This window comes from Limanda limanda, chromosome 4 (assembly GCF_963576545.1).
Source record: "Limanda limanda chromosome 4, fLimLim1.1, whole genome shotgun sequence".
In the NCBI taxonomy this organism is placed as follows: Eukaryota; Metazoa; Chordata; class Actinopteri; order Pleuronectiformes; family Pleuronectidae; genus Limanda; species Limanda limanda.
This window is the reverse complement of record NC_083639.1, coordinates 12,640,428-12,662,787: the sequence shown is the minus strand read 5'-3', so window position 1 is coordinate 12,662,787 and position 22,360 is coordinate 12,640,428. Positions and strand designations below refer to the sequence as shown.

The window sequence follows — 22,360 nt, the reverse complement described above, 5'->3', positions numbered from 1 at the left end:
TTGATTAAGTCCCTGCCCACACACATCGCTACTCCCCATTGGATGGTTTAGTGAGGTCCTCCTCCGACCGGCCCCTCAAGAGTCGGTCACGGCCCTGGCGGAGCCGATCAAACTGGACTATTCTAGAGGAAGTAAAAGTTAACAAGATTTCTGAAGGTGAACCTGCTGAGGGATAGACCAACCTCTCGCGCTGCCCCACCCCGACGGCAAACACGCGCCCGGACCTGCACATCTCCCGAGGGAGGGGGCAGCGAGTGAGCGAGAGAGAGAGAGAGGTGCGCAGTGCGAGGAGTCGTGCGGCGCCGACCTCCGCTGCTCAAGTAACAAGCCAGTTTTGAGAATGTAAGAAGTAGAAAGTACAGATATTTGTGCTCAAATGTAACGAGTAAAAGTAAAAAGTCGTCAGAAAAATAAATACTCAAGTAAAGTACAGATATGTGAAAAATCTACTTAAGTACAGAAACGAATTATTTCTACTTCGTTACTTTCCACCACTGAGGATCCAGAAGACGGTGAACATGGCCATGAAGCCGTTGAGGACGACAGCACCATAACCCAAGGTGCTTTTATAGAAAGCTGGCCCACATGTAATTTTGAAATGCACTGGTTTAAAAAAGGTGCCTGGGAATGAAAATCACAAGACATAAGTGCTTAAAAATGTATTTTATTTTCCGCACTCTAAAAAGTATTTACACCAGCGAGCTCCATGCTTTTCAGCATCTGTAAAAAAAAACTTGATAAATGATCATGCATAGGCATAGTATGCAAACATTATGTTCTTCCTAAGCTAAGTGTTAAAACACGTCGCTGATATGGGCTTTTGATAGAAATAAAATTCATGACTTTTCCAAAGGGAGTTTTGAGCGGAGTTTCACTATGTGAGGCTTTAGCAAGATTAGTATGATGCCATTTTCAGACAGACATCTGAAAACTGCAGAGAACATTTTTGAAGTAGGTATAATGAACATTGCTGCACGATCAGATCTGAGGTTACATTAAAATCGCATTAAGTATTCAAATAAAAATACAGTTCACCATCGAGCTGCTGCAGGTAAACATACCTACTGAGATTAAAACGAGCAATGTTGTACAAAGTGATCTTAAAGTGTCGCAGATTTTTACTGCTGCATCGGAGTGATGTATTTATGTGTAGTCATGTCACAGTGGTGAGGTGCAACAGCCTAATGTTGCTCAGGGTGAAACCCTGAAAACACAGCGTGTGCCTCTTCAGCAAATCTCTCAGGTTTCAAACGTTAATCTGAATATTTAGAGAAATGAGAGTCAAAGCTATTTCAAGGGAAGGGATAAGGTGAGCTTGGTATAGGCAAAAAGTGGGTACACAGGTTAACATGTTCAGAGGATGGTTTGGCAGAATTCAAACGGAGAGTTGGCTAGTGACAAGGCCGTACGTATTTCCTGAGGTATCACAATGCGTGGTCTGAGCTGATCTGGATGGTCCCGTTTTCAGTCTAGCTGTCCCCCTCGTGTCTTCGCACAGGATGAAATTTGCCCGTTGGGTCTGGAATAAACCACTTGTCCCAAACATCAGTAAAAGACGATGTTCTGCCCCAGGGCTTATAGTGTCCGTTCCAGTGGAGGAGTTTGGCAGTTTTCACAAACTGCGGGGAGTAGCGGTTCCCAGCCCCTGTATTACCTGCAGAACAAAGGTCAGCCATATCATGAGCATTTACATTCATACCATAGGTCAATTGCCAGTACATGTATGTGTGGAGGTGTCCCCCTGACCCCTCAAAGAAACAGTAACTGATTAGGGTTGTCCAAATGTGAAATCAATTTGATCTACTGCCTCTGGTTCGCTGGCTCTTATTGAGCAGAACTCACCGAGGTGCCTGACATGCCACATGGGGTCAATGTTGGAGTGACGTTTGTAGAAAGCAATGAGGAGAGGAGGAGTAATGACGCTCTCTGCCATTGTTTCACCGTACAGATCCTCCCTGCAGAAACAAACAAATGTATATTCACGGTTCCATTTAAATGTGTGTTAAATTAAAGTAAAACCAAAACTGAAATAATATTTTCTACCCCTACCTAAATTCAGCTCCCATCCAACCTTCATTTCACCACTGTGAGTAACCTACTGTGTGTTCAGCTCCATCCAGTGCTCCAGTCGCTGGGTGATGTTCTGGTTCTTCCACTCAGTCAGGTTGGCGATGATGACCCCCGGGTTGAAGGAGCATGTGTTGGCCCTCATGCCCAGCTTCTTTATTGACGCCTTCTTGAAGTCCAGGAAACCCATATAGTTGTTCTGTTGAGAAATATTCATAATCAAGTTTCACCATACTGACTTTAAATCACTGAAAATATTTAGTTCATGCCAGACGTGCCTACCTGGTTCCCAGCCCCTCTCACAATGCCCTTAGCAGAAGCTGAATCACAGTCGTCTGAGAAGGCAGCTGCATGTCCTGATTTGAGGTTGGTTTCATAAAGCTCTTGAATGTTCCCTGAGATCCCAAAGAAACAGGACACAATCCATTCATTAATTCTGATCCAGAGAACATATCTGTTTTTCTCCAAATAATATGGATTTTTGGAAGCTGATGCTGAATTTGGACGATACTGATTCTGATATATATCGGCTGAAAGGTTCCTAAAATGTTGTTATCAAACCCCTCAACCAAAGAAATGTAATTGAGGCTTTATATTTTATGGTGATATTTAAACATAACATCATTATACAGAGCTTCATAAATACAACCAAATATATACAATATGAATTAAGAGAAAAATACATTTTTTACATAGAACTGCATCGTTTATTATGTAAAATAAAAGTTGTCAAATTTGCAAACTTAAACACAGAAACCAAAGTGTCTGTGAAAGGCTCCAGCCATACCATTGAGAATTTTGAGGGTTAATGATTGAAAATAGTGAATAACAAGAAGCTGAACAATACTCATTAGTTTTATTTCCTTGTTTAATCTCTTCCTCCATCCGGAGTCTTACCTTGTACAACGATGTCATCATCCAAATAAATGGCTTTCTCTGCCTCAGGTAAGAATACAGGCAGGTAAAACCTGGCAAAAGTCAACTGTCTGACCAGTTTTGCAGCCTCCGGTGTCTGAGGATCTTTGGATATCTTCCCACTGAGAAGCTCGGGGTTGAAAACAACTATCTTGTAGTTGATGTTTTTCAGCTTGGTCTCACTTAGCCACGCTCTGTCGGGAAAAAAAAATTGAATGTGTCAGACAACATCAATTCTGACCTCCTCAAGGAAGTGGAATACTATGAATGCTTGACACTGTCTTACTTTAGGTGTTCCACTGTGTCATTCAAGGTCACGATGGTGAAGACAACATTGGCTTTACTGTTCTGGTAGACACTGTTCATGGCAGCAACCACGGCACCGAGTCTCTCCTCGGCAGCAGTGATGAGGACAGGGATCTCCTCTCCTTTCCTCGCCGACTCCAGCTGAAGGGCCGGAGACAGCTCGGCCTCGAAGGGAAGAATCGCCCCTGCATCTGGGGGGGGGGGGGGGGGGGGCAGACGTGGTTTTTATGAGAAAGTGGCTTCATGGGAAAGCACAGAATACACACAATAGCAATAGAGTATATGTCCTAGAATGGAGGGGGATGTGGGGGGGTTAAGGAGCAGTAGGCACACAGTAGTGAGATGAACATACCTGGGTTTTCCTTGTGTAGAAAGTCGCTGAGGTTGAGGAGATTTCGTTGGACTATGATCAGGAAGGCCACAGCCAGCAGCAGCAGGACGACAGCGTTTACTGAAACACACGTCCAACAATTGAATTTAAAGGGATAGTTCACCCAAAAATTAAAATTCACTCATTATCTATTCACTGCTATGTCGATGGAGGGGGGGGGGGGGGGGGGGGGGCGTTGTTTGAGTCTCCAAGACACTTAAGGAGTTTCAGGGGTAAATGTCCTCTGATATCCTGCTCTGTAGCCGTGGATCACAGCAGACATATAGGCCAGAAACATGTCTGGGTTTATTACACTTGGATGACACCACAGGAGCAGTCTGGAGGCATTATGTGTTTTTCTCTGTTGTTGTTTTTTAACGTTTGAAGAAGTGCTCACCATTTACTTCATTTGTGTTGGCTGCAACGCTGCTTACCCCTGAAACTCCAGTGTTTGAGTGTGTTGTGGACTCAAACCCTCCATAGGCATAGAGCTGGGTAAATAATGAGTGCATTTTCCATTTTAGGGGGAACTATCCCTTTAATAACAACAGAGCAACAAAATCCGGGACCGAACCGCTGTTTCCTGGAAAGCAATGTTAGTTTTCCACTATTACATTATCAAAGAACTGTTATGAGTCCACACTGTCTCAGCAGCAGTGAGGACATGTCTCAGCGATGCAGATCCACAGACTCACCTCTCCTCAGCGTCATGATGCCCGCCGTGTCTCCAGCTCCTGTGAGGAAGCTGTGGAAGCTCTCCCGACCCGCAGCCTGACGGGACGAGCTCCCCCTGAGGACCGAGGTGAACCCGGGCTGCCTCAGCTGCTGCACCGCTGTGTGGCTCCAGCAGCAGCTCTCAACCAGATGACCTAGATCCCAGACGTGGGTTCGGACGCTTCAATCTGAAACGTGGCGCGAAGGAGTCAGCTCCGCAGAAAAAAACACAAACCCGGCGGCTAAAAGTAAATTACGCTGAAGCCAAAGTGCCAACTCAACATCACCGAGTTCATCCTCCAGAACGGCTGCACGGAGTGATAGCTGCCCTGGTGTTTGCCTGTTTAAAAATAATCGCAATAGTTTGCTGTTTTAAGCCTAAACACATATTGCGAGTTGCATTTAGTGATTCATATATATTCATAACGCAGTACAGAGTAATAATACTGTATCCTTGAAATATAAATGATCATCATACTTACAGGCAAGTTATTTAAGCCGATTTAGCTTTTCACCGACAACCAATACATTTTCTCAACAAAGCACAGCACTGAAGCCTCATCCCGGTACCTTATAGATCTGTGCGCCTGCGCAGCTGACGCAATTTATAGCCTCTACGAGTACCCGGATGGGTCCTTCATAACGTGACGTATCTTTTCTGAGAGCGGAAGTAGAAGTGCATCATTCTGCAGGCGCTCGGACCGAAGTCTCCTCACATCTATCTTTTTCATTCTAAGTGCGAAGATGTTGCCGATATTCAAGTCCATCCCCTCGCACATGGTAAGATCCCGGTGGCTCCTGTGACGTGGAGCTGCGTCATGCTAGCCGTGTTTCATCCATGCTTCTCCGTTGAGCTAACGTAAGCTGGTGGATGCTGTGGTTACACTGGGAACAGATGCTTGATCAAGTTGTGTGTCAGCACCAGAAACCAACCAGCGCAGTCTTCTAACTCAGCGAATGCACGTATTAAACACACAGTTGAACTGGCTGTTCGCTGTTGGGTGATATTTAGTGTGAAACACCGGAAGTTCTTCAGTAAACATAACGGTACTTGTTGTAGTGCAACCACGATATCATGGGTGAATATCACCCAGGTGTTATTTACAGGGCAGCTGAGGTTAGTGTAGCTAGTTAAATAAACCCTTTAAATGTCAACAGCTAATCATTTGCTGAAAGTGACCCACCATGTTTACTGTACTGACCTTCTGTCCTGTGTTTGTTTGCTTGTTGTGTTGCAGGATTACAAAGGCCAGAAGTTGGCTGAACAGATTTTCCAAGGAATCATCCTCCTCTCAGCGGTAACTAACCGGGACACATGCCAACCAGCTGCTTGAATAGGATTGTCTCAGAGAGTTAACTGTTATCCTTTGGTCCTTCTCCCCAGGTGATTGGCTTCGTGTACGGTCTGATCATTGAACAGTTTGGCTGGACAGTGTACATCGTCTTAGGCGGCTTTGCTGTGTCCTGTGTGGTAAGTTGTTGCTTTATGTTGTTGTAGGTCTGGGTAATAAAACAATAGCAATAATTATCGTAATATAATTGTCATTATTAGCAATATTACAAAGATTAAATGTATATATCAATATAATGCTATTATATAAAATAACATTTAATTGTTCCGATTTGTTTATGAAGTGTTTGTCATTCTCTGCCCATAAAGAAGAGTTCAAAACCACCATCACTCAGGAGTGAACATCTGTATTTAAACTTACAAGCAATATCAATTTGTGAGGACATTGATGTGTTTTAAGCCTAAGATGATAAGATAACAAAATGTTTCTGTCAAGACCAACAGGCAACATTAAATCATTCATCTTTCTGTATCTGTCCTCGACTGTAGTTGACCCTGCCTCCGTGGCCCATGTTCAGACAGAATCCTCTGCCCTGGCAGCCGGCATTGCCAGAGATCAGCGGGGAGTCCAGCCAGAAGCCTCAGGAAAGCCTCAAGAAGAAGAAGCACAAGTAGCACAAAAGTGTCCGTGCCCAGGTGTTAATGCATCTTTTTTTATAAGGGATATTATTGGAAGCATTTAGGATGAAAACTTTGTTACAGTGTTTATTAGTCAGTCATGAAATCCTTGTGTCCAAATAATAAACATCTGATACAGTCAACATTTTATAAATGCCGTGTTTTCATTTGTATTTAGTAGAAATTTAGAGACTGGATTTTTAGGGATTAAAAAATCCGACATTAATATTGACGAACATGTTTCATATATTTGTATAAACACACACGTCCACTGGAGGTAACAAATTAAAAAAGCCCAGGATGAAGTCAGTGTTTCTCCACTAGCTGAAGCTCAGTAGCAGTTGGGTTCTGCAGCAGGACAATGACCCTAAAAAATGACGTAAAGCTATTACAGAATTATTTGAAACAAAGAATAGTCCAGTCAGAGTCCAGACTTTAATCCTGAATAGATGCTGTGGACTGAGCTCAGAGCAGTTCGCTCCAGATTAACTAAGAATATGGCAGAGCTGAAGCTGGTCTGTTTGAAGAATGTTCCGAACTTCCTCTTGAACGTTGTGCACATCTGATCCACAGCTTCTAGAAAAACTTGTTTGAGGTTGTTTCTGCCAAAGGATGTTCAACCAGTTTTAAAACCTGACGTTCATTAACATTTTGCACCAGCACTGTGCATGAGTAAGTTCAATTAAAGCATGATAAACATGTTCATGCTCTATTATCTTAATCACCCCGTGTTAATCCATACTTCAATTAATACTGAAAACCAGGTAATTTCTGAGTTCTCTTTCTTGACCCAGTGCATATGTAATATTGAAAGATGGAAAACGTTGATGTTGTTCCTTCTTAGCTTTTTAGTAATGTATTACACAATCGAGTTAGCTCAGCTGTGACGTGTTCTTTGCTTTATGTGCAGCAAAGTGTGCAGAGATTATTGTAAGCAAGGAGCCAGAGTGAGCTCTGCTGGACAAACTATGTAAAGACACCATTTCTAAATTCCACCGAGCCTCTTTTCATGCATTACGTTCTATAAAAAAGTTGTAATGATCAGTGCATACAGCAGGACAACATTTATTGTGAAAATGATGTAACTGATTGCCCTTTATCAGTCTGTATTTATATTTTTATTCAACATGACTTAATATTGTCTTTCACTGTATTATTTGCACAGAAATGTTTTTTCTTTCACAGAAATGCTGGTGTTAACAAAATTCTTAAGATTTGTAGGAATTTATTTAAACATTAATATCTATAAAACATCTACATAACAGTTTCCTGTGTGTATGAAAATACAACAGAGAAGCAGAAGTGAGATCTCATGTCTTCAAAGATACAGTGTAGGTGAAACAATATCAGAATTCTGGTTTGCATTATAAATAAACAAGTGAGTATCGAACCAAGTGGAGAGTCAAGGTGTTAGAGCTTGACCAAAATCTTTGCATAGGCATCCTGAAAATGCAGGATTCAAAGTGTGTTTGTACTGGAATTAAAAAAAAATATACAATTAATTTGACAGGTCATTTCATATGACTAAATTCTAAGGTTGCAATCTCATGATTAAACCTGCTGTCATGTGAGATGCTAGCAGAAGAGGGAAGTGGCTTTATGCCACAAAACAAAGGTGAGGTGTTCTTTTGGTAGGAAATTAATTATCTTTGAGAATGTTGTTGATCTATTTACAGTTGAGAACAACTTTAAATGCTATGTAAGAATGGTCAAAATTCAAAGGTCTCTGCTCCCATAGCCTCTGTGCTCCTACATTTTTAAACCTTGAAGGCAATGTCCTCAAAGAATTTCAGCTGCCTCACCATCACAGCGTATGTTTGGTATTTCTCATCCCCCATCTGGTCACGAAGGCAAAGCTGCAGTACAAATAGAGGAGGGAAAAACCAACTGACGTTACTTGGGAAACAAATTACATGTAAAGTAAGTGCTTGAGTTTTAGGTAAACTGGGTTTTGCTCTTTACAGACAAATGTATTAACACTGCATGGTCAAGCAAGTCTATGATGGGCAGGGAATATTAAACAAGTTGATCTTAACTTCTCATGAACTAAGAAGTCAGTCTTACTTAACTTACAGACTATAAAATAATATGTTCATCCACTTTCTTAACAAATTAATTAAAAAAAATCTGTGCGGCTGATATGTGTGTAACTTGTATACCTGGCCTCTATCTTAATGGCTTCTAATGTACTTGATCTAATGTAATTTAATTTAGGGGAACCATAATATCCCATAATTATCTGAGCATGTGATTAACAAACCAACAAACACACTGCCCCAGCTCCTATTAGTAGTAACTCCTTCTGACCACTTCATAATAGTACTGGAGGTTTCAAGCTATAGCAGTCACACTGAATGGATCTGGTACTAAGGGTTTTTACTTCTCGTATGGTGTCATCCTCCTCCTCCATGATTTCCAGCACTTTGTCCAGCAGCTTGACCCCAAGGCCCTTCACCACATCTGTCCTCAGCTGTTCTATGGCTCTCCTTATCTTGGCTGGGCCGGATGGGGAGCCCTCTGCAAACATAAGGAAGTTAGTGGCTCCCAGACTGCCTGATGGCCAGTGAGTTTGATAATAGTGTCTTACCCATTCGTATTTCACCGATTGACAAGTTCTCTGCTTCCTCTCGGGCCTTCCCGTGAAGCATCAGGGTGTCCCGATATTTCCTGTTCAGTTTAAATTCTGGCAGTGTAGTAGAACCAAATCTGCTTTTGTCCACCTCGCTCACACCATGCCCGACATCCATGCTCAATGTTTGTGTCATCATATGGACTAAATCCTGCATGTCGCTGGACTCGGTCTTCCTGTAGATCATCCACACATCATGGAATACACATCAGGTGACTCTATTTGAAGGGGAGATGAGTTGTAATTCATGTTATTGACTCACCTCTCCCTGCAGTCCCCCTCCGAACGCTCTGTGGAACTCGTGGATGAGCTGCATTCATCATCATCTGATCTTTGCTCCTGCAACTTATCTTGCTGTAATGAAGCATGGAAGACAGACTTATGATGAAGTTCTCTATGACATAGTAACAAATCAGCCTCATGAGGTGCATTCGTATTGTTAACATTCAGAAATTACAGTTTTGTTTCATGGCTGTATGAGTTAAATGGGACAGTGCTGGTGGGTTCGGTACCTTACTGATGATCCCAGCCATAGTGTCTGACACAGATCTACTGGTGACTGGGGCATAGTAGCACTCAGCCTTAGTGGAAGTGACATCATAAGAAGCTCTTCTTACAGGATTGACACCTGGTAACAAGCATTAAAGTAAAAAAGGAAAACATTTAATAACTAAACTCTCTGTTTTTATAGAGCTGGGTTAAAATAATTTCCTTTAAAATCTGCACATTCATGCTTGTTTCTTATGTGATTAAGTGTAAACGTGTCTGTAAGCAAGTACATTCTGGTTCTGGCATCAGTCAGGAAAAGACAGTTAGTACCTGGTTGAATGCAACATTCATGGGACTGTCTCAGTCTCCTTCTCTCTCTGGCGGACAAAGGACGATCCTGTAATAACATCCAGTTCATTTTATTCAAATCACAAACTGTATCTGTTGACTTCAGGGAGGAATTTTTTTAAGGGGGGTATCTAGTAATGTGATCAAATCTTTTAATTGGATAAAAAGTGTATTCTAAAAGAAAACTTGAATCTGTCTTATATACAGGACAGAGGATTGAAATGATGCTTCTCCCACACATATAAACAAAACTTGGTTTAAAAAAAGGTAAAAGAGGTTAAAAAAACAGAGAAAGTCTAAAAATACCACATTGAAAAAATGTGGGTTGAAACAATACCAAAGCACAGATCAAGAACTAAACTCTAATGATAATAGTGGTGTGATGTGTAAGCAATACGTAATGCACATAAGTGATTAGCAGCACTTTCTGTATTATTTATTTTTAAACACAATTTTTCTTTGTTTTCTGAGAATGTGTCTGTTTGTATGATAGATAAGAAGTTCTAATGGCTGCCCTGCTGGACAGGTAGTGGGTGGCATGGGTGGTGGCAGGCTCCCTCTTCAGGGAGGGGTGGAATCAACCAATGCTGGTTGTTTTGCGGGATAGGCAGGTGTAGTAAATGTCCAGGAGGGAGGAGAATGAGGTAGCAGGGTATAATGTTTCAAGGCAGCACAGCCCCCAAACCACACAATGCTGCAGCTGGTCAGGATGCTCTCAAAGAGGCAGCACACACCAGTCGCTGCTAGTTCTCTTGAGAAAACTGCAGAGAGCTATACCGTTGTTGAAGATTTCAGGAATGTTGATAAAGTTTGCTAATTTAAGTGTCTATGAATGGTTTTTGAGCCATGGATACTTTTTTAGCAGTATTTATTTGTAAGGGGAAGACTGTACCTTTACCTGTGGAAGTGGTAACAATCCCTTCTTACTGGAGCTAACTGGTGTGGAAGTCGGCGCCACGTCAGGTTTCTTGCCCTCTATGCTCCTCTTGCTCCTCTTCCTCTCCTCCACAGCTCTGCTCTCAACAGGAGGTGGAGGTAAAGGTCTAGAAGCAGCCACCTTGGCGTAAAAAACAAGATTACAAATTAACTCCTGAATTCATCTACATAAATCTGGAACACAAAAAAAACAATTATATGTAAAAGAAATAATTTCAGCTACCTAATGTTAAATCCTTTACTAAACTTTACCTTGTCCTGATCCCCTTGTGTCCCTCTTGTGTCCCTCGCTCTGAGCTGCTGTTGTACAGAGGGCGGGGGAGTTTGACACAAAGTTGTCGGTCCTGGCTTTTTGACTGGTAAGGGAGTTTGCTCAATCTCGGGCTCCTAAATAAAAACAAATCATCTTTTTTTCGTCCAATGTTGAAAGAAATATCACCACAACTTGTTTTTTGCATTTTTGCACAGTCAGCAAGACAGTGCAAGATTTATAATTCTTACCAGTGTTGGAGTGAACGGCTCTAACAACTTTTCAGTAGATTCTAAGTTTTCCTACAAGAAATAAAAAGAAAAAAATAATGTATGAATGAATATGTTACAGTGAAGATATTCAGTTTGTAGCCTTCCACCTTTAGCTGCAGTATTTCACTTTCTCCATCACGTTTAAAAAAAAACCATGTTTTTGTGCTGCCAAATCATTCCTTATTTGTTGTCCACTGAAGAAAAAAATAAATTAAACTGTAACTTAAATTGAAAATTCCTTCCGAATACGTAAATTTTCACCACTTTCTAACTTTCTGCAAATTTTGGTAAGAATTTGAGCATGGTAAAGCCCTCAAAAAGCCAATTCATTTGCCTGAATAATAATAATAATAATAATAATCCTTACAATTTCAATAGGGCCTCACCTGACCTTTGATCAGTGCTCGGGCCCTAACTAGGGCTGCAAAGCCTAGTGCACATGCATTTTTAAGCGATGCATGCTTTTTGCTTGAAAAAAAATAAATAATGACTGAGGAAATATTGACACATAGAGCTGTTCAGGCTTGGACTCTGATCATGAGACAGAAGTTTGATGGTGATAGGACAATGCACAGTGGACTCTCAGTGTACCTCAATGTTTACAGGGTTTGAGGAAATGTCCCAATTCTGAGCGAGAAAGAGACGTGACCTTTGCAAGACATAAAGTTTCCTTTGATCTAGGAAGACTGACACTGCAGGAGTGGAGTTGTTTGTTTGCGGCTCAGCATCAAAGGATTCATGGTCCATGTATGTCCGCGTTACAGAACATTGTGTTTTAATGGCGTGTAATCAAACTTTGACGCCACGCCACGGTCACACCGCGTGACGAAAAATCAATCCTTCAGTCAGTTTTTATCTCCATCTTGTTGTGATGACACTCATCTCAATTATAATAATAATCCTTACAATTTCAATAGGGCCTCACCTGACCTTTGATCAGTGCTCGGGCCCTAATTAATTAAGACTCATGATAACAGCAGAAACATCGCTCAGTTGTTATCAGCACTTACTTGGGTGTCTGAGGCATGTTCTGTTGGATCCGCCTTGAGAAGATTAATGGTGTCACCTTTGTTGTCCATATTCACTTCCACACCCACTTCGCCAGTTTCTGTTCTAGATGTGTGTGCAGATCTGCTCTCAGAGACAGAAGAAGCAGCCTCTTTCTTGGCTTCTAGCTTTGGCTTCTGCATGTGAGCCTCTTGAAGTAACTCCATCGTATCATCCTTATCACCCACATATGACATCTGCTTCTCCCCAAAAACAGAAAATGTATCCCCGGGCTTTGGCGTGGCCCGTGGCTGAATGTCTAACAATCCGTTGGGTGCCCGTCTCTCGTCTCCTCCCCTGCTGACAACACCTGATACAGACTTCAGAGGGAGCTTAACAGGGGAGACAGGGGGAGAAGGATCTGGTTTCCCTCTTCTCTTGCTGTCTTTGTGCACGCTGCGAGTCACATGTTCATCACCTGCCGACTGGGGCTTGTGCACCTGCCTCTTCGACTGGTCCTCATCCTCCTGCCCTTGGAAATCAATATTGATGTTGCTGATAGTTGCCAGAGATGCATCCGGTGAAGGAGGTTTGGGTGGTGGAGTTGTTGGGACTGGAGTAGAGTCAGTGACGCCATTATTAACTTCAGAGTGCTGTGATTTCTCTTCTTTCTGTGGATGCAGAGTAAAAACAGAGACTATAATAAAACACTGACGATTCCCTGCCTGGATTGAAGTAGACCTCTTCAGCGGTCAATGAAATCCACAAGGCTGTTTCTGACATATTATTATACTGAGAATGAATACACACGAATAGAACTTAGTTACTTTAATACTTAAGTCATTTTTGAGTATTACAAAAAATATTTATATGGTACATTGCTATTGACTCAATATTCATTTATATATAACAAAGAAAAGGACACACTAAATTTCAGTGAGTGCAAACGTATTTCTAATTTTGAATGACTTAGAAAAGACTAATTATTAAATAATATTAGTGATGATGTCAAACATTTAAGAAGTGCTCAGTCTTGCTATTGTTGAGTCACGCACCTGTTTCACCTTGACAAGCGGTTCCGGCTGAGGACTCCGAGGCTGTCTCTTAGATTTTGGCTGAGATGATACCACAGACGATTCACTGTTGCTTCTGCAAACACCAGGGCTGCTGACAGCTTTCCTTCTTGATATTGCAGTTTTCCTGTTGTGGAAAGAAATTAAACAACAACTCAATCTGTTTTATAATGCTAGACCTAATAAATATGGTGGATAGAGACGAATATGAGTGAACAACGATTCCAAAGAAAATGAGAAGATGAAAATAAAAGTAATGTTTTTGTTCAAAATGGTAAACTTTATAGAAATAACCTACTCTTTGGTGGCCTCAAGGAACATGGCAATTTGTCTTTTGATGTAGGGCTGGCGGAGGATGAGTTTGACATCAGGCCGATCTTCGGGTCTCTTGCACAGCATGCTCTTGATCAAATCTCCCAGCTGGGGGTCATATCTACTTGGCATCTGTGGCACCTGATGACAAACCCGAGGGAAATTGCTATGTATTATTGTCAATCTACTTTTCTAACATTTCTAGATAATGAGGTTTCAAAAACACAGCATACTGTCTTCAGCCAAAGTTTGGCTAAAGACAAACTTCATATTCAGATGTGTTCAAAAAGATTGATTTCTGTTAAATGGAGAAGTACAATTTGTTGAAAAATAAAACGCATTGTGCAATTTATTACAGATCAAAGATTGCATACTTCATTTAAAAAATAAAAAGGAAGAAACCCACCTTTCCTTCTACTATGCGATAAACCAGTGAGTTCATGTCCTTGGCGTTGAAGGCATGTTTAAGTGTGGACATTTCATACACACAGCAGCCCAGGGCCCATACATCTGACTAGAGACAAAAAAACATCCAGTGTGAAGCAATTCTTACTGAGAAATAAAGTATACACATTAAGAGCCGACGAACCAAATACCTTGTGGTTATAGGGTTTGTTGGAGAAGAGCTCAGGGCTCATGTAGTATGGCGTCCCTATGAGCGTGCTGGCCATGTCATTCTGGTTCTCCAATACTCGTGCAATGCCAAGGTCCCCGACTTTGATGATATTGGTCTTTGTCAAGAAGATGTTCTGTGTTTTGAGGTCTCTGTGGAGAATGTTCCTCTCGTGCATGTACTGAAAAGCAAAGTGACTTTAAACATGTTGTACTTGTGTATATTAACCTAACATGGACCTCACTTTCATTAGGACAATATACTGTACCTGGAGTGCCATTGCTATCTGGACGAACCACTCCACCACCTGCTTCTCGGGGAGGAGCTCCCCTTTCTGCTGCTTAAGTCTGTGATAGAGGTCACCACCTTCACAGAAACCCATGGCAATGTAGAGCTGGCAGTCATCTCCTTCCCACGATTCCCTGTAGTTCACAATGTTTGGATGTCGCAGCCGGGACAGAAGCTGCGCCTCTTGCTCTGCAGCGCGCCGCTCCCGCTTAGAGGAGGTGGTTAAATTCAGCTTCTTAATAACATACTGAAACAGAAGGAAATTACATATTTACTGTGATTTACAGTCAGTATTAACCTAAGTGCATGAACATGACAAATTCACAAACTAAAGCGCAACAAAGATGGACAAAGGTCTACAACCAGATGGCAATGAACTGATCTCATTATATTGACCGTTGGAGATCTGTGATTTGAAAATCCTGTCAGTGTTAGTTATGCACACATGAATGAGCACATTTCTAAAAGCCACGACACACTGACATTAGTGTGTCTAAGGGATTTATTTACAACAGAACATCTTTCAATGTATCAATCAGTATTAATAATTTAGCAGCTACGATTTCACGGGTACTGGGAAATCAATCATAGCTCTTCAAACCCTTTAAGAACTACTTTAGGAACACTGTAGACAAGAAAAAGCTTTTGTCAACTGTCAAAGAGATGCTGCCCTGCAGTCAACAAAAACAAATCAAAACCCTCCCATCAAGAAGTGCTTTTTATGTGTGATATGGGTATTTTATATGTAAATGTGTGATTAAGTTTGTTTGTTTGTTTAGTTGCGAATGTTAAGAATGTGTTATTGTTTTTGTATTTTAATGTGTATTTATGTGTTTTTCTTATTCCATGTGTCCATGTATGCTCATGATGTGCATTTATATATTTCAGTAACTAGCTCATTAGCATATGTGTGCTTCTCTGTTTTCATTAGTCTTTGAGAACTGTTAAAAGCCCTACATAAATATAATATATTATCATTATAAGTAGTGGTAGTAGTAGTAGTAGTTGTATTATTAGCAGTAGTAGTAATAGTGTTAACATATGTTTATTTAACTAACTGTGATTTAGTTAAATTAAGTCTAAACATGATTATGTCCAACATTATGTCAAACAGCGTAAACAAAGCTGTGAGGTTTTAGTTTGGCTAACTTCAGGCTAGCTGTCTGTAGCTTCGGGTCCATTAGAACATGTGAAGCACGACACACACCTCCGTGAACAACACGTTACATGTTCACTTCTGTGCTTCAGCTCCTTGCGCTGTCGTCGTTTCTCACCTGTTTCCGGTCGGACTTGTGTTTCACCAGGTGCACCTCTCCGTAGCTGCCTTTCCCCACGACCCTGAGGAAGATATAGTTATTCATCCTTCATCAGGAACTCCTCCTAACCCGAGATGCTAAACCCGCAGCACGACCCTCCGAGGTGGGGATCTACGTGTTACTCCGCATCATAGTCCCGCTGTGAACACCAAACAAACAGATCGGTGTGTTTGGGAAACTTGGCTCAAGCTGAGTGGCAGCGACGAGATTTTTTGGAAACGTAGGAAGCCAGCAGCCGTCTGGAGTTGTTCGTCACTAGGCAACTGTCTGCTTGCTGCCAACGATGATGGCAAGAGGGTCCGTCCGGGCCCAAACACTGCAGCGGCCACAGCACAGCGCCACCCAGCGTCCACACCCGCACACTGCAGCAGCTCCATCACAGGGGAAACTGTGTTTCATTTGAAGACAATAACGTTTCTTCTGGGATTAAGGACCAAGCTACTGGTCAGACTCGCAGAACTGGTTGAGAACTGTGTATTGACGTGCATATTTTAAACTGTTATGGCTTAGTTTGTCTTTAGCTCTTGTCTATTTTTGTTGTGTCAAGTTACTTGCCTTTGTATATGTATACATGGAGCTGGGTAGAACACAACTTCAGAGTGCCGTGCACTTCTTGTGTTGTATGTCCATAAAGTTCACTGAATTGACTAAAGCTTAACGTTGAAACTAAGTCAATCACACATACATAAACATGTAGGCTAGGTTTATCACTTCCTGAAAACAGGACTGAATTCTTTATTTACAAATGTAAAAGTGACAACAGGCAAATCAATATTTGCTTGTCCGCCTATATTATTCCAAATCATTTAAAAAATTAAGTAAGTACTCAGTCTAGTGGTTGCATCTGAACTGATCGACATTTTAAATGTGTTAGGCGTCACATAATCCGCTAGATGGCGAACTAAACCACCACAAGCTGACGCCACATAAACGAACTAGTGTTGATTACACTAGTTCCTTTGTAATCACTGAAAAGCTCTCAGTATTAAGATGAATGAACATGGAGAATTCGTGCTGGCAGTCATTTGAGCCTTGTGGGCTTTGATTATACTGTTTTTTCTCTGTTATTCACAATATATACAAGTTACAACAAAGGCCAATGATGACCAACCCATATTTAACTGGTGTATGGGCAGAGAAGAGAGAGAACAAAACAAGAACATAAATAGAATTTATAAAATAAATTCAAATAACTGTATAAAACAAGTAAAGAAGAAGCACGGGAAAGGTTAATAACTAAATATGAATAAATATTGGCCTTAAAGTGTTTCTTAAAGGGATTGTTCACCCCAAAATGAAAATCCACACTACTAGCCACTGCAGACAGATAGGTGGGTGTGTTTGTGTGTTTGAGTCAACTAAACGTTTTTATGAGTTTCAGGGGTAAATCCAATTCAGTTGAATTAAATGGAAACTATTTTATAAAATTTTCTATTTGTTTCTGTTTATTTGTTTGTTTTTTACGTTTGAAGAATCGCTCCCCGGTAACTTCAATTGTATTGGAATTGGCTGAAACCTTGATTTTATACAATGATTTGAATTTCATTAAAGACCATTTATGTCCTTGTTCTGTTCTCTTTGCATGCCCATACTCCATGTATAGTGGTGAGCAGATAATGAGTACATTTTCCTTTTTGGTTGAACTATCCCTTTAAAGTGTTTGTTAAAGGAGTACCTGCAATAGTATTTGTAGAAATTATTAGGCCCTTAAATTAGTTTGCAAAATCAAAACAAAGTTTGTTATAGAAGTTATACAAATCTGTCGTCAAGCTTTTCTCTGTCAATGGAAAACATAATGACAATATAATAATAACAATCTAAAGCCAATATAAAGTGTTACGTGACCATGACTCCAGTCCCATCTGCTGGTTGTCACCCGGGTGGTGCAGCAGTTCTCACCAGAGGCGGAGCGACACTCACCTCGGGGACTCGTACATCAGTCTGCAAGTGCAGCAGGCGGGGAGTCACGCGGGAGGGGGCGGCGACCAATGGCAGAGCCGTTCACCTGGGCGCCACAGCTCGGGCGCTGATTGGCCCCAGCGCTGCGGTGACGTCAGGAGGAGCGCAGGCTGCTGGCGGTGAGGCTGCAGAGGAGAGTCAGTGTGAGAGGAGAGGAGCTGCACACACACACAGACACACACTCACAGACACACACTCACACGCTGACAGACACACACGGAGCCACACCAGCCTCCGGAGCTCCCCGACAGCTCTCCGCTTCTCTTCAGGTAGGTGTCATGACACACACTAACACACACACTAACACACACACACTCACAGACACACACTCGGGGATGTTCGCTGGTGTCCGTGGTTTGACAGCTCGTGTCTTTCGGCAGCTCTTATCAGGGAGTGACACTTCGGGGGGGGGGGGGGTCGTGGTTCAGAGTCAAACGGAGGAACCTCTCTGTCACTTTCAAACTAAACGTCGCGGTAAAGTTGGTTGTGCTACGCAGCTTCACTTTATTTCGCACAGGAAGCGAGAGTGACACTGACATCACTTACTATAGATACTTCGCGTCTGACCCCTCCCCTCCTCCCAAACCCTCCATTATAATTGCACAAAATTATGCAAACCGAGACAAGCTGAACATTGTTTTTGCAACGTGTGGCAGTTTTTATTTCCAGGGAATGACTATGACTGCGCAAAAGACTCACAATTCATATCTCACACAACGGAGCCTCAGCAGACTCCCAAGTCCTAATGTATACAGAGCTGTTTGGAATGTTGTCACATGACAGGAGGCCCAGTATGTCGCTTTGCATCCTTTTTATTCTTTTTATCTTCTATGTTTTGGTGATAACGCAAATTATTTGGTCAAACTTTAGCAACTATTGGACTACTTTGCAGTAATACATTTTTGTAGTTTTTTCTCCAATGGGACAGCTCAATAACATAATGAATATTAAACGTTATTTATATAGCACTTTTCAAAACCCAGTTTGTTAAAGCTGAGGAAACGAGAAAACAATTAAAAAGCAATTAGACAACATTGGAGTACCAACATGAGAATACAAATGTACAAGATGGGAAAGAGGGTAAAACCAAAATGAAGTAAAACATCAAATTATAAAAACAGATCAGAGCCAGATTAAAAGTAAATAAAGTTAAAGATGAATTCACACCTCAAGCACACCTGTAAAAATGTGTAATTAAGAGAGATTTTAAAGATATCATTTTCAAATGACCTCTATTATATGTCTCAGTGAAAGCCCTGATAGTTTTTCTAGTGTTGTTATTCTTTCGAGCAGAAATGGTTGGAAGGATTTCTCAGTCAACTCGAAATGATGTAATTTTCCACTGCTTTCAACCACCGCAAGTTCCTTAAGTATGTTTGGTTTCTCATTTCTCTTGCTCTATCCACTTTCCTCTCAAATCTCTCTCTCTCCCTCAAACACACACACACACACACACTACCTGGGATCTTGTGAGGATCACTCTGCTGATCAATTAATAGGCTCACTTTGAGAGGAGATTTGCTGTGCGTCATCGGCAGCAGCAGCCTGTTAGTAAATCTCTCTCTCTCTCTCAGCCGCTGGGTGCACACAAGCACCATCATGGGATCAGTTGAGGAAACATTGATGCAGATTAGTCGGACCGTTTCTCATACTTGTTATTGTCCATGTTGATTTAATATGTAAGTGAACCATGACTCACAAATGGCCTTTGCACTTCACTGTGTGTGTTCAGGCTTTTAATAACACGCTTCAGCCCTGTGATCTTTGTCTGTTCAATTGTTTGATGAGTCATTTTCATTCCGTGTGTTAAAGATGTGGAATTGGTTGTGCAATTCAACCTAGTTCACATCATCTCTACCTGTTCTACCAATTCCTGACAAACCCCGGGTTTTAATGAAACATTTCTTTTCAGCAGAAGCAGAAGTCTGTCTGTTTGTCTCTGGGTGTTTCCTGTTGCCTAATGTTTTCAACGCCATTGCACTGAATTTCACACTCAGCTACACGCCATTTTCACACATTTAACTGTGGTGGTGTGTTTGTTTGTGTGTGTGTGTTTCTTCTGTCCACTGCACATCACAGGGATGGGAAACCAGTGAGTACAGCGACTCTCTCTTTGTGTTAACCTTAAACAAGGGTGAATGCTGCATGTCTCATAGTACCGGGAATGTGGTTCATGGTATCGTGCACCCCCCCCCTCCCGCTGATCTCCAACCTTATCAGTCCTGTTGCTTCTTGAATTTTAGCAGCTTGTCTTTACCCACCGGCCAACGGTCATGTCATGAGTGGACAAGGAGGGGCTGTTTTTATTTTTTTTGGTCTCCTACATGCTCATCCGATACCTGCATGTGTCTCTCCTCTATTCTTTCTCACATTTTTCAAACTCGATCTCTATCTGCTCCTGCGTGTTTCAAACTTCAACCCTATACTGCTGTCTATCGCATTGGCTGGTTTGAAAAAAACAACTTCCTTGCCTGAATTTGACAAGATCCTGAAAGCTCCAGTAGCTCGAATTGTGTTGTTTCAAATGTGATATGAAGTTGCCCTTTATAAACCATTTCCAGATGTGTGCGCCACTGAATTGTTATGACAGAGAATAACATGTTGGTACAGAAGTTACCTGTAGTTTTCTCAAATGAACAAGCAGCAGTTGATGCATTTTAAAATACGTTGACGTTCGTTATCACCTGTTCTCCGTGCATGAATTAACATGAATCTCCATGAATCTCCATACGAGCAAGGTGAGATGCTACAAACAAGCAGTATGTCAGATGTGTTTACTTCAGCCACAGTTTCCTCAAAACCTGTGCTGTGTCAGTTGTGTCTGACCTCATAGTTGCTTCTTTTTTAAACACAAGAACCGTAACATCCTGCTGAAATAAATCATGTCAAATAGTGGAAATAACCTTAATTCATCCTTGTTGATACATCTGTTCAGTGTATCAGTTCATAATTTGCCTTATAAATTCTCTAAATCACTAATACAACTCCATCATAGTTAACCTGACATAAATCTCCTCAAATTCAATCACTGAAAATGTCCAAACGTCTTTCAGTGTTAAATAAAGTGAAGAAAGTCCCAAACTTGCCACCTAATCTGGATCTGCATCAAAACTGAATGGGTGGCTTCCTTCAACCAAATTTCGTGGTAATGACTCCAGTAGTTTCCGCGGAATCCTGCGAATTATCAAACAAACAAGCTCTAACATTCCCCTCGAAACCACATTTAAATTCACTACATCCTGATTTTTATTTGGATCTTCACCATAATGCAAACACACATAAATATCAGTCCCCTAAACATCTCAGTTTTTTTCATCAATATCCATTTATTATTCTCTGAGAAAACAGGTAAAATGTTGAAAAACAGCCAATCTCACCATGTCAAAGAAAGTGAAAAAATACCCTGGATCCGACCCCTGAAATCAGATCCACCCCAAAATTGAATGAGCTCTTTCCTGACCAATACCACACCCTTCCACCAATACTTACTGATTAATCATTGATAGTTTGAATAAATATTATGACATATCTGTGTAATCCGTAATCGTATCAATTGGTTAATGTCCCCTCCCCCACAAGAGAGACGAAAGAATCCCAGAAATGCTTCAACATTTACAAATCACAGAACCTGTTTTTTGTCTTTTGTTAGTTTTGCAGCCACTGCTGCTGTCACAATCACTCGTATGCCAGATCATTTTTCAGTGAAAACATTGGAGGGGGAAAAATCATGCTTGGTAATGGATCCTCAATTTCCACAGAGAGAGACTGGTGTCAAGTTTAAATTGTATTGGGGAATAGAGTTACAGTCGACTGTGTATTGTTGTTTGTCCCCTACAGTAGTTATTAGACTCCAGGAGGAGCAGAAGCCACCGGACTGCAGATTTACCAGCAAAGCTTTTCACTCATTTGACTGGACTTCCTCTTTCTGCTTCCCCTCAGCACAGACAATCACTTCCTTGTACCTTAGGTGCTTTAAATGGCAAAACACAGCAGAGGAGACAGTGTACTGGACTAGATAAGCATTTAAATGTTATCGGTGTGCTTAACATTGTTCCGGGTGCTTTTTGTTTCCACAGTTCAGTATGTTTAAATCAGATATGCACAAAGTTGTTCCTCCGATTGCACAAAGCTCGAAGTACTTAACAAAACACACTGCCTGTGGATGGACCTGGCACATGAGAACGTTTTCTGTTCTCACACACAGATCAGACCCAAACTTTTAATGAGATCTCAGTAGAGCGTATTTCAGGGAGCGAACCAGCAACTGTTTTTATCCAGGAAGGATAGAAGAGCTTCGGCACAAGTCAACACATACTGTACTTGAAATAGCTCAAAGCAGCCTTGTTGAAAACTGCTCTTCTCATCCAACACAACAGCTTGAGTGTTAAGAGCTAAAACAAGATCTCCAAAATTGTTAATTTTACAGGCAAGGTGATGGCAAGTCACAAAAACAATTTCACAGTATATTTGAAGGTTTTGTACAGAGGAAAATTGCACACATAACTACACATACTTCACACCCATACATGTAGAGTCTGAGCTGCTCT

The 22,360-nt window shown here is 41.4% G+C and overlaps 4 protein-coding genes across 5 annotated transcripts in view; 2 read left to right on the top strand and 2 right to left on the bottom strand.

Moving 5' to 3' along the window:
* Nucleotides 1–648: 648 nt before the first annotated feature.
* glt8d1 (glycosyltransferase 8 domain containing 1) lies at nucleotides 649–4,916 on the bottom strand. Of its 2 annotated transcripts, none has more exons than XM_061069697.1 (9): nucleotides 4,855–4,916; nucleotides 4,354–4,712; nucleotides 3,641–3,739; nucleotides 3,269–3,479; nucleotides 2,965–3,176; nucleotides 2,350–2,462; nucleotides 2,100–2,266; nucleotides 1,843–1,955; nucleotides 649–1,654 (listed from the first exon to the last, which is right to left on the bottom strand). In XM_061069697.1, exons 2-9 carry the CDS (start codon nucleotides 4,367–4,369, stop codon nucleotides 1,470–1,472), a joined length of 1,116 nt encoding a protein of 371 aa, XP_060925680.1. In that variant the 5' UTR covers nucleotides 4,370–4,712; nucleotides 4,855–4,916; the 3' UTR covers nucleotides 649–1,469. The 2 variants fall into 2 exon arrangements, with proteins under 2 accessions (XP_060925680.1, XP_060925681.1); XM_061069698.1 differs by having other exon boundaries at nucleotides 4,354–4,560; nucleotides 4,855–4,903.
* A 98-nt stretch (nucleotides 4,917–5,014) lies between these two features.
* Nucleotides 5,015–6,484, top strand: spcs1 (signal peptidase complex subunit 1). Its single transcript, XM_061069811.1, has 4 exons — nucleotides 5,015–5,152; nucleotides 5,611–5,670; nucleotides 5,757–5,843; nucleotides 6,213–6,484. Exons 1-4 carry the CDS (start codon nucleotides 5,117–5,119, stop codon nucleotides 6,336–6,338), a joined length of 309 nt encoding a protein of 102 aa, XP_060925794.1. The 5' UTR covers nucleotides 5,015–5,116; the 3' UTR covers nucleotides 6,339–6,484.
* Nucleotides 6,485–7,495: 1,011 nt separating this feature from the next.
* On the bottom strand, nucleotides 7,496–17,841 carry nek4 (NIMA-related kinase 4). The gene is made up of 17 exons (XM_061069953.1): nucleotides 17,775–17,841; nucleotides 15,813–15,876; nucleotides 14,519–14,785; nucleotides 14,234–14,431; nucleotides 14,044–14,151; nucleotides 13,624–13,778; nucleotides 13,308–13,452; nucleotides 12,276–12,923; nucleotides 11,245–11,295; nucleotides 10,996–11,130; nucleotides 10,700–10,864; nucleotides 9,790–9,856; nucleotides 9,483–9,598; nucleotides 9,233–9,324; nucleotides 8,929–9,146; nucleotides 8,722–8,858; nucleotides 7,496–8,197 (listed from the first exon to the last, which is right to left on the bottom strand). The coding sequence occupies exons 1-17, from the start codon at nucleotides 17,789–17,791 to the stop codon at nucleotides 8,099–8,101; spliced, it is 2,682 nt and encodes an 893-aa protein (XP_060925936.1). The 5' UTR covers nucleotides 17,792–17,841; the 3' UTR covers nucleotides 7,496–8,098.
* A 95-nt stretch (nucleotides 17,842–17,936) lies between these two features.
* Nucleotides 17,937–22,360, top strand: part of camk1b (calcium/calmodulin-dependent protein kinase Ib) — a 35,936-nt gene continuing 31,512 nt past the window's right edge. Inside the window, exon 1 of the mRNA XM_061069440.1 lies at nucleotides 17,937–18,082. The gene's annotated coding sequence lies outside the window, so the exon portion shown is untranslated. The remainder of the gene's footprint in view (nucleotides 18,083–22,360) is intronic.

Bases quoted from the DNA above. Each gene is read 5' to 3' on its own strand.
- glt8d1 (XM_061069697.1), bottom strand. The intron at 3,480-3,640 runs GTATGTTCATCT...CCCCCCCCCCAG, and splicing joins TCTACACAAGGAAAACCCAG to ATGCAGGGGCGATTCTTCCC. The intron at 2,267-2,349 runs GTAGGCACGTCT...ATTTCTCAACAG, and splicing joins TGAGAGGGGCTGGGAACCAG to AACAACTATATGGGTTTCCT.
- spcs1 (XM_061069811.1), top strand. From the start codon at position 5,117: ATGTTGCCGATATTCAAGTCCATCCCCTCGCACATG. The intron at 5,153-5,610 runs GTAAGATCCCGG...GTTGTGTTGCAG, and splicing joins AGTCCATCCCCTCGCACATG to GATTACAAAGGCCAGAAGTT. The intron at 5,671-5,756 runs GTAACTAACCGG...CCTTCTCCCCAG, and splicing joins GAATCATCCTCCTCTCAGCG to GTGATTGGCTTCGTGTACGG.
- nek4 (XM_061069953.1), bottom strand. The intron at 9,857-10,699 runs GTACAGTCTTCC...ATGTTATTACAG, and splicing joins TACCACTTCCACAGGTAAAG to GATCGTCCTTTGTCCGCCAG. The intron at 9,147-9,232 runs GTGAGTCAATAA...GATGATCTACAG, and splicing joins GAGGGGGACTGCAGGGAGAG to GAAGACCGAGTCCAGCGACA.